This window comes from Monodelphis domestica, chromosome 6 (genome assembly GCF_027887165.1).
Source record: "Monodelphis domestica isolate mMonDom1 chromosome 6, mMonDom1.pri, whole genome shotgun sequence".
In the NCBI taxonomy this organism is placed as follows: Eukaryota; Metazoa; Chordata; class Mammalia; order Didelphimorphia; family Didelphidae; genus Monodelphis; species Monodelphis domestica.
In genome coordinates this window covers 20,514,034-20,525,614 of record NC_077232.1, presented here as the reverse complement: position 1 = coordinate 20,525,614, position 11,581 = coordinate 20,514,034, and the positions used below count along the sequence as shown (strand labels likewise).

At 37.5% G+C, this 11,581-nt stretch overlaps 1 protein-coding gene across 1 annotated transcript; it reads left to right on the top strand.

Moving 5' to 3' along the window:
* The first annotated feature begins 10,375 nt into the window (after positions 1-10,375).
* On the top strand, positions 10,376-11,306 carry LOC100025038 (putative olfactory receptor 5AK3). Its single transcript, XM_001376070.3, has one exon. The coding sequence runs from the start codon at positions 10,377-10,379 to the stop codon at positions 11,304-11,306; it is 930 nt and encodes a 309-aa protein (XP_001376107.3). The 5' UTR covers position 10,376.
* The last annotated feature ends 275 nt before the right edge of the window (positions 11,307-11,581 follow it).

Sequence of the window (11,581 nt, the reverse complement as noted above, 5' to 3'; positions counted from 1 at the left end):
GGAAAACAGACAAAAAAGAGGATGAAATGCAAACAAAATCAAAACACGCCCAAAAAAATGGAAACTACCCACAAGTTCTAGAAGAACTCAAAATGGACCTTATCCAAAAGATGGAAACCATCTGGCTAGAAAAATGGGAACAAATTCAAAAAGAAATCTTCAGCCTGACAGGCAAAATCTCACAATTGGAGAAAGAGCTGGAAGCCTCTAACAGAAGGGCAGACCAAACTGAAAAGCAAAACCAGTCCTTAAAGACCAGAATTAAGCAACTGGAAGACAGTGATCTTGTAAAACAGCAAGAATTAATAAAGGAAAGTAAAAAATTAATGAATTAGAAGAAAACATAAAATATCTCACTGACAAGGTGACAGACCACGAAAACAGAGGAAGGAGAGACAACTTGAGAATCATTGATCTACCTGAAAAACCAGAGATTAACAAAAACCTCAATGCCATACTACAAGAAATCATCGAAGAAACTTGTCCCAAAGTTCTCAAACACGAGGGCAAAATAGACATCGAAAGAATTCATAGAATACCCTCTATACTAAATCCCCAAAAGACAACCCCCAGGAATGTAATCACCAAACTCAAGAGCTTCCAAGCTAAGGAGAAAATATTACAAGAAGCTAGGAAGAGAAACTTCAGATACAGAGGATCATCAATAAGGATCACACATGACCTAGCAGCAAGCACGCTAAGAGACCATAAAGCCTGGAACACAATATACATAAAAGCAAGAGAACTGAGTCTTCAACCAAGAATCATCTACTCATCAAAACTGACTATATATTTCCAGGGGAAAGTATGGGCATTCGACAAAATAGAAGATTTCCAAATATTCATAAAGGAAAGACCAGAACTCAGTGGAAAGTTTGACATCCAAACACAAAGAGCAAGAGAAACATGAAAAGGTAAATATGAAAGAAAGGGAAAAGGAGAAAAGTGCTTTATTTTTTCTTTTATTCAAACCCTCTTCTATAAGGTCTACAATTAGATCAAATTATATATTCTAAAATATGGGGGAAATGTAATGTGTGACTTTCAAAAATTGTATGCATTAATAGAGTAATCAGAAGAATCACTCATAGAGAAAGATTGGGGGCATTAACATGATTTGGAGGGGAGGGAGAAAAAAGAAAGAAAAAGAAAAGGAAGAATAAATGAAGGTACTAAGATATACTTGAAGAAATAGAAATAAATTAAAAAGAACAATCTTTGTCACACAAAGATATACACAGGAAGGGGAGGGGAAGAATTCTCTTATAAGGAGAGGAAAAGAGTGCTAAGTGGTAATACTAAAACCTTACTCTCAGTGAAACCAACTCTGAGAGGGAAGAGCATCTAGATCAATTTGGATCTTGAATTCTATCATATCCAACAGAGTAAGGGGGAAGGGGAAACCAAGAGGGATATGGGGGAGGGAACACAAAAAGTGAGGGGAGAAGAGGGGTGAGGGAAAGGAAATAAAAAGGGAGGGGGGGGAAGCATAACAAGGGAGGGGACTAGGGGGACTGGTTTAAAATAAACCATGGGTTCAAAAGGTAATAGCAAAAGAAGAAAGGTCAAAATTAGGGGAGGATATGAAAAGGCTGGCGAACTCACAAGTGACAATCATAAAATTGAACGTGAATGTGATGAATTCACCCATAAAATGTAGATGAATAGCAGAGTGGATTAGAATCCAAAATCCTGCCATATGTTGTCTTCAAGACACACACATGAGACAGGTTCATACTCACAAGGTCAGAATTAAGGGATGGAGTAAGACCTTTTGGGCCTCAACTGATAGAAAGAAGGTAGGAGTTGCAATCATGATATCTGACAAACCAAAAGAAAAAAATAGACCTGATTAAAAGGGATAGGGAAGGTATATATATTTTGTTTAAAGGGACTATAGACAAAGAGGAAATATCACTAATCAACATGTATGCACCAAATGGTATAGCACCCAAATTTCTAATGCAGAAACTAGGAGAATTGAAGGAGGAAATAGATAATAAAACTATACTAGTGGGAGATCTGAACCAAGCACTATCAAATTTAGGTAAAGCAAATCAAAAAATAAATTAAAAAGAGGTAAAAGAGGTAAATGAAATCTTAGAAAATTTAGAGTTGATAGAAATAAGGAGAAAAAATAAGTAGGGATAAAAAGGAATACACCTTCTTTTCAGCAGCACATGGCATATTCACAAAGATTGACCATACACTAGGTCAGAAAAACATAGCACACAAATGTAGAAAAGCAGAAATAATCAATGCAACCTTTTCAGATCATAAGGAAATAAAAATAATGATCAGTAAGGGTACATGGAGAGCAAAATCAAAAATCAATTGAAAATTAAATAATATGATACTCCAAAATTTGTTAGTTAGAGAACAAATCATAGAAACAATTAATAATTTCATTGAAGAAAATGACAATGGTGAGACATCCTTTCAAACCTTATGGGATGCAGCCAAAGCAATACTCACAGGAAAATTCATCTCCCTGAGTGCATATATTAACAAATTAGAGAGGGCAGAGAAAAATGAATTGGACATGAAAATCAATAATCTTGAAAGTGAATGAATTAAAAAACCCCAGAACAAAACCAAATTAGAAATCTTAAAAATTAAAGGAGAGATTTTTATTAATCTTTTTTAATTAAAAATTTTTTAATTTTTTTATTTTTAATTATTTTTTTTAATTTTTAATTAAAAATTAATTTTTTATTTTTATTTTATTATTTTATATTATGCATATATTGTTAAATATATATTATAAAAATCAATTTTATTATTGAAAGTGATAGAACTATTGAATTAATAAATAAGGCAAGAAGCTGGTACTTTGAAAAAACAAACAAAATAGACAAGGTACTGGTCAACCTAATTTTAAAAAGGAGGGAAGAAAAGAAAATTAACAGTATCAGAGATGAAAAGGGGGAACTCACCTCCAATGAAGAGGAAATTAAGGCAATCATTAAAAACTACTTTGCCCAATTATATGGCAATAAATATGCCAATCTAGGTGATATGGATGAATATTTACAAAAATATAAACTGCCTAAACTAACAGAAGAAGAAATAGAATTCTTAAATAATCCCAAACAGACAAAGAAATCCAAGAGGCCATCAAAGAACTCCCTAAGAAAAAATCTCCAGGGCCTGATGGATTCACTAGTGAATTCCATCAAACATTCAAAGAACAGCTAACCCCAATACTATGCAAACTATTTGACATAATAAGCAAAGAGGGAGTTCTACCAAACTCCTTTTATGACATAAACATGGTATTGATTCTGAAGCCAGGCAGGTCAAAAACAGAGAAAGAAAACTACAGACCATTCTCCCTAATGAACATAGATGCAAAAATCTTAAACAGGATACTAACAAGAAAACTTCAGCAAGTGATCAGGAGGGCCATTCACTATGATCAAGTAGGATTCATACCAGGAATGCAGGGCTGGTTCAATATTAGGAAAACCATCCACATAATTGACCATATCAACAAGCAAACCAAATCACATGATTATTTCAATAGATGCAGAAAAAGCCTTTGATAAAATGCAACACCCATTCCTTTAAAAACACTAGAAAGTATAGGAATAGAAGGGACTTTCCTAAAAATAATAAACAGTATATATCTAAAACCATCAGCAAACATTATCTGCAATGGGGATAAACTAGATGGATTCCCAATAAGATCAGGAGTGAAACAAGGATGCCCACTATCACCTCTATTATTTAACATTGTACTAGAAATGTTAGCAGTAGCAATTAGAGAAGAAAAAGAAATTGAAGGCATTAAAATAGGCAAGGAAGAGACCAAGTTATCACTCTTTGTGGATGATATGATGGTCTACTTAAAGAGTCCTAGAGAATCAACCAAAAAGCTAGTCAAAACAATCAACAACTTTAGCAAAGTAGCAGGATACAAAATAAACCCACATAAGTCATCACCATTTCTATATATTTCCAACACAGCTCAGCAGCAAGAACTAGAAAGAGAAATCCCATTCAAAATCACCTTATACAAAATAAAATACTTAGGAATCTACCTCCCAAGACAAACATGGGAACTATATGAACACAACTACAAAACACTCTCGGCACAATTAAAACTAGACCTGAGCAATTGGAAAAACATTAACTACTCATGGGTAGGATGAGCCAATAAAATAAAAATGAACTTTCTACCCAAACTGATCTATATATTTAGTGCCATACCCATGGAACCTCCAAAAAAAATTTTTTTACTGAATTAGAAAAAACCATAACAAAGTTCATTTGGAAAGACAAAGGATCAAAGATATCCAGGGAAATAATGGAAAAAATACAAAGGAAGGGGGCCTTGCAGTCCCAGATCTCAAACTATATTATAAAGCAGTTGTCATCAAAACAATTTGGTACTGACTAAGAGACAGAAAGTAGGATCAGTGGAACAGATTTGGGGTAAGCGACCTCAGCAAGACAGTCTATGACAAACCCAAAGACCCCAGCTTTTGGGACAAAAATTCACTATTTGACAAAAACTGCTGGGAAAATTGGAAGACAGTGTGGGAGAGATTAGGTTTGGATCAACACCTCACAACCTACACCAACATAAACTCAGAATGGGTGAATGACCTGAAAATAAATTAGGTGAACACAGAATAGTATACATGTCAGACCTTTGGGAAGGGAAAGACTTTAAAACCAAGAAAGACATAGAAAGAGTCACAAAATGTAAAATAAATAATTTTGATTACATCAAATTAAAAATTTTTTGTACAAACAAAATCAATGTAACTGAAATTAGAAGGGAAGCAACAAATTGAAAAACAATCTTCATAACAAAAACCTCTGACAAAGGTCTAAATACTCAAATTTATTAAGAAGTAAAGCAACTCTACAAAAAAAATCAAGTCATTCTCCAAATGATAAATGGGCAAGGGACATGAACAGGCAGTTCTCAGCCAAAGAAATCAATACTATTAATAAGCACATGAAACAGTGTTCTAAATCCCTGATAATCAGAGAGATGCAAATCAAAACAACTCTGAGGTATCACCTCACACCTAGCAGATTGGCTAACATGACAGCTATGGAAAGTAATGAATGCTGGAGGGGATGCGGCAAAGTCAGGACATTAATTGATTGCTGGTGGAGTTGTGAATTGATCCAACCATTCTGGAGGGCAATTTGGAACTATGCCCAAAGGGTGATAAAAGACTGTCTGCCCTTTGATCCAGCCATAGCACTGCTGGGTTTGTACCCCAAAGAGATAATAAGGAGAAAGACTTATACAAGAATATTCATAGCTGTGCTCTTTGTGGTGGGTAAAAATTGGAAAACGAGGGGATCCCTTCAATTGGGGAATGGCTGAACAAATTGTGGTATATGTTGGTGATGGAATACTATTGTGCTCAAAGGAATAATAAAGTGCAGGAATTCCATGGAGACTGGAACAACCTCCAGGAAGTGATGCAGAGTGAGAGGAGCAGAACCAGGAAAACATTATACACAGAGACTGATACACTGTGGTACAATCGAAGGTAATGCACTTTTCCATTAGTCTCAATGCAATGTCCCTGAACAACCTACAGGGCCCAAGGAGAAAAAAACACTACCCACAAGCAGAGGATAAACGGTGGGAGTAAAAACACCGAGAAAGGACAACAGCTTGACTACAGGGGTAAAGGGGATATGATCGAGGAGAGACTCTGAATGAACCCCCTACTCTGGAAACTAATAGCAAGGAAATGGGCTTGGGTTGAGGATGCATGTGACACGCAGAGGAATCATGCATCGCCAATGGGAGTGGTGGGGGGAGGAAAAAAAGTGATCTTTGTTTCTAATGAATAACGTTTGAAAATGACCAAATAAAATAATGTTTAAAAATTTAAAAAACAGCAAAGTAGATGTTATCATCAACATTTTATATATAAGGAAACTGAGGCTGCGGTGAAGTGGTTTGCCCATTCAAACGCATCTATCCTGACTCAAGGTTCAGATTTCTCTCCACTATTAATCATGAGATTTACAGACAAGTGAGAGGTGTTTCAGTCTTGACTTTTTCTAGCACAGGGCCTGGAACACAGAAGATGCTTATTCAATACTTATTGACTGAGTGATCAACAGTCTACAAGTTATATGACCAGAATTAAATCATTTGGGCCCCCCCTCTGAACCACAGTAAAAAATGTCAGAATGTGTGGTACCTGGATCTCAGAGATAATTAGATGCGTTGCAAACTAAAAATATCTTAGAAATATACTTCACAGTTATTAACACAGAATTCCCAAGCAATTGGGAAACAGCAATGCTCCTGGGAAGTCAGAAGAGTAGCTAATGATCATTCTTCTCATGATCTCTCCTCATCCTCTGGGCCCAGAAATGCCCAGGAGGGCAGGTCCCTATCCTCCATGGCTGGTTTATGTGTGCCCACATTTGGAGCACTTGAAGAGATGTCATCTTGGGGCTTCGGTTAGTCTAGAACTAATGGGAGCTTGAGAATTTGGAATGAGAGGACTTCCCCTGAAGTCAAACTCCTTTTATTCCTGATAATCTGTATGTGCTTGGGAAAGTGTCTAAGGGAACAAACTGAGCCAAAAGGATCCATTTCAGAGAGATAGTGGGTCTTATTCTGAGTCTGAGTAGAATCTTCTCATACCCAGCAAAGACACAATGAAAAGGACGTGAGTGATGGGGTGAATAGGTAGGACTTTTATCATTCTGGAATTACTAACTAACCTTAAAGAGAAGAGAGAGATCACCTTCAAAGGTCAGAGTCTGAAGGTTTAGAATAGCCATACCTTAGAGATCATCTAGTCCATCAGCTTCATTTCTGAAGGGAAAAGACCCAGGATTTCTTTTGTACTTTTTGATCTATAAATTGATTTACAGTTATAATTTCATTTGATCTTCATAACAATTTGGGAGGTAGGTGACACCATTCTACCTATTTTACAGATGACAAAACTGAGGCAGAAGGAAACTTAAATTATTTGATCAGGTTCGCATGGCTAGTATGGGTCAGGCAGGATTTTAACTTAGGTCTTCCTGAATTCAATTCACTATACCACTTATATGTTTCTATGAAATTGATATATGAGTTCCTCAGTCCAATTCATGTTGCTAAGTATTTATTGAGCCATAAAAGAAGGCTGTCCTAGATTAATTATCTCTAACATTTCTTCCTCCTCCTACTAGACTGTTCTCTCTATCAGTATATATGCAAGGCCAGGTGCTCAGGGGTAAAGATAGGAAGATAAAGCATACTGTCTTCTTGCTCAAACTATTCTCCTTCTATTCTAATGGTAGGGGGAAAGGATGTCCCATTTACATCGAATAATATGTAGAAGTAGTAAGGGAAGGGAGGCAAAGGAGACATAAAGGTGTAGGAAGGAAGGAAAAAGAAGAGAAAAAAGAGGGAGAGATTAAGAGAGACAGAGAGAGAATCATAGTAAAAATTGAGAAGGAAAATGCTTTCAACTGGAGATATCAAAGAAAGATAGCTAGAACATGCAGAGTGTCCGGGCTAGGCTTTGCAGGAACAATAACGATTCTGAAAGATTACATAAGAACAGAGGACATTTGAGAAAGGAGAAGCATGTTCAACTGAGTAGAGGCCAGAAATGGCAAGCTTACTTTGAAGAAGACTTGGCAGACCAATTGGACTGAAACGTAAAGAGTAAAAAGAGGAATAATGAGAAACGAGTTGTAGAACGATGCTAGAAAAGGTCCTTAAATACCTGATGAAAGGGATTGCTTGTTACATGGACAAACAGCAGTGATAGGGAACTACTAGATTCACCTGAAAAGAACGACGGTCTTATGGGCCCAAGGCACGGTATTTTGAAAACTTTGTGAAGACAATGGAAAGAGAGAGACTCTTCAGGAGGCAATATAATAGCCCAGAACAAGGGTGATGAGGACCAGAAATATCAGGATGGCTTTGGAACTAAAAGGGCCAGAATGGAAGCAAGTGTAGTTTTATTGGAAGAATTGAAAGAATGTAGGAACTTATAACATGTGGCTGTTGCTGGAATGGGTAGTCATCCCTGATTTGGATGCTGAGTCTGGATGAGGGAGAACATCGAGATGCTACCAAAGAAACAGGTAAGTTATAAGGAAGAACTGGTTTGGAGGAGACAGAATCAAGATGGATTCAAACTTTACCTTTGAGAACTCACTAACCAATCTCTCTGGTCTTTTACTTGAAGTGAGAGAGAAAAAGGAGTTGTGGTAGGAGATAGCAGTGAAGCAAAGATTATCTGCAGGGTAACACTCTGACCATGGGCATAATGGCAGGAAAAGGGTGGCACACTGATGAGACAATAAGGATGAGATGAAATCAATGAAGACACCCCAACCCAATAATTTCTATAGGAAAACACTGTAAAAACGTGACTTAAGTACAGAAGTATTGGCATAGCGTACACAGATGAATTAGAGTGTAAAAATGGAGACTTGAAACCAGGACTTCAATCCCCAGAACTCCTTCCTCCACTTCCCCAGAATGCTTTGTAATCTCACTGAATTCTCACCTGGGTAAGGTCAAGAATTTCTATTAAACCTGGCTGTAAAGGCTTTTGGGTGGTTTTTCCTACTTCCGCTCCTGAGCAGACGAGTCTTTTCCTGATGTAGGTGAGATTGTCTAGGCCCCTCTCTCTCTGGCCTAGACACATGCTTTTCTTACTTGTATATTCTTAAATTCTTAATCTTAAATAAACCTCTCAAAATATAATACTCCTTGCAGAGAGAAACCAATTTCTACTTCCTCAGTTTCCCCTAAATTTTAACTGTTACAAGAGAGATATGTGAAGTCACTGGGAGGAAAAGGAGCATGAGGAAAATGGGTTCACCACTGGGGAAGGACATAGGGAAAGAGGGAGGTTGTTGTGACACATGCTTGTGATCCCTGTTACTGAGGAAGACTGAAATTGATGGATCACTTGAGGTCCTAGGTTCTAAAGAGAAGTGGGGCTAAAGACAATTGGGTGTCCCCAGTAAGACTAGCATCAATATAATGAGCCATGAGGAGTAAGTAGGTCACTGGGCTACAAGAGGATGGATGGACTAGCCCAAGTTCAAAATGGAATTAACAGCAGGATCAAGAGATGGGACCCCAGTGTCTCCAATGTAGGGAAAATTGGGAGATCCAGTCTCCAGAAGAAGAAAAAAAAAGCAGCAGCACTGGACTTTATGTAAGGACAAATGGACTCTAGTTTTACTTCTGCCACTAGCTCAGAGTTGAAGAATAAATTTCTGTAGCCCTAAGCAAATCATGTAACCTCTCTATGGCCTTTGTTTTTTCATCCATTAACAGAAAGAGATGATAATAGCTAAAAGATATCCAATACACCTTTCAGTTTTGATTTATTTCAGTTCTAAAGCTCCTGAAGACTCATATCATTCTAGGTTTGAGGTTCTACGTTCCAAGGCTCCTTCATTCAGATCTAATATTTCCTATTGGGAATACCCTTCTATCCCTGACATGTGGGCTCATTTTCTAATAACCTGTGATGCTCTGGATCTAAATATCTCTCCATACTCTTCTTCCCCAACTAGGAAAAAAATGCTGACAGAGTACCTCCAGTATGACAACACTACTAACTAATAGTTTATTTTAAAATTCTTATGAGAGTTTTTTATTATTATTTCTGACAAACTAGAAATAGGAAGTAAGGCAGAATAATTATGGAGTGCTGAACCTGGAATCGAGTGGTCTTGAGTTCAAAATCTGTCTTATATATCACTACAGGGACTCTGGACAAAACACTTCACCTCTCCTTGCCTAGTTTCCTCTTCTGTATCCATGAGGAAATATTAACACCTATGTCTCACGGCTGTTGTGAGGATTAAATTTTAAAATAAAGTGCTTTTGCCAATTTTAGGGTGCTAGATGAAGGCTATTTATTAATTTTCTGATTTACACAGGCCAGAAAAGGCTTTACCCTTCAGATATTCTTCTCCTGCTGTCACTGCTGAAAGCAAACATGCCTGGACCCTTTTTGAAACTCGTTTTAGGAGTCAGGTTAAAAGTGACAAGGAAAGTCATGCTTCCCCAGTTGCATTATGTGTAGTAACCTTAGGAAACCAAACTAAGAGGGTAAGAAAAATGGGAGAGCATCCTCAGATACAGTTGGAATGTGGCTGCTTTTGCTCAACTTCTTTCTTGTCCTTCTTTTCAATCTTTGTTATGAGGGATGGCCCTTTGGGTCAGGTACTGGGGAGGAATAAATTCAAATAGGAAGGTAATGTGGAACCAAACTATTTCAATAAAACAATATATTTTAAAGAAAAGTCCCCAACACAGAATTAAAAGCTATTTCATTCCTTATTTGAGGTCAACAAAAATCTCTTGATTTTTCTCTCTGTATCCTTTATTTGCAGATAATGTGAAAACCATGATCCAAGGGAATGGCACCAGAGTGACTGAGTTCATACTAGTGGGATTTGCAGTTCGACAAGAATTACAATACATTCTCTTCATTGTGTTCCTGGTCATCTACATGACTTCTCTAGTAGGCAATGTTGGTATGATTCTGCTCATCAAGTGTGATGCTCGCCTTCACACTCCCATGTATTTTTTCCTCCAAAACTTGGCTTTTGCTGACCTCTGTTACACCTCTGCCATTACTCCCAAGATGCTATTGAACTTCCTGGTCTTGGATAAATCGATCTCATTCTCTGGGTGTGTGATGCAATTGTATGTTTATGGCATATTTGCCACAAGTGAATGTTACCTTCTGGCTGCCATGGCTGTAGACCGTTATGTGGCCATCTGCAACCCACTCCGTTATCCAGTAGTCATGTCCCAAAAGGTCTGCATTCTACTCATCTCTGTCTCCTATGTTATGGGTTTCCTGAATGCCACCACACACACAGGCTTTCTCTTTTCACTGTCCTTCTGCAATTCCAATATAATCAATCACTTCTTCTGTGATGCACCCCCAATCCTGGTGCTTTCCTGTTCCAATATTGATGTCAATGTCATGTTGTTAGTCATTTTTGTGGGATTTAACCTTTCAAATACATTGCTGGTTGTGTTCTTCTCCTATGTTTACATCCTGGCTGCCATCTTGAGGATGTCCTCCAAATCAGGGAGGCACAAAGCCTTCTCTACTTGTGCCTCCCACCTGACTGCAGTCACCATTTTCTATGGCACACTCTTTTACATGTATTTACAACCTTCTTCCAGTGAGTCACAAGAGAATGATAAAGTGGCTTCTGTGTTTTATGGTATTGTGATACCCATGCTGAACCCCTTGATCTACAGTCTGAGGAACAAGGAGGTAAAAGAGGCCATGAACATTATCACAAAAAAATTTTCCTGAGGGAGGCCTTACAATCTAGGGAGTAATTTTGAAAGAACTAAGAACTAGCTGGCTTCAACCTGTTTTTTCTAGATATTTTAGTACATTATTTCCCTTATCACAATCTTCAGCCTAACATAGGTGATTTTCTAGTTTTTCCTTAAATCACACATAGCATTCCATCTTCCATTTGTGTTATTTCACAGTAGTCATCCTTGATGCCTGGAATGCCCTCCCACCTTACATGTACCTTGAAGAATCCTATATTTTCTTCAGTAGTCTGCTTAAGAATAACA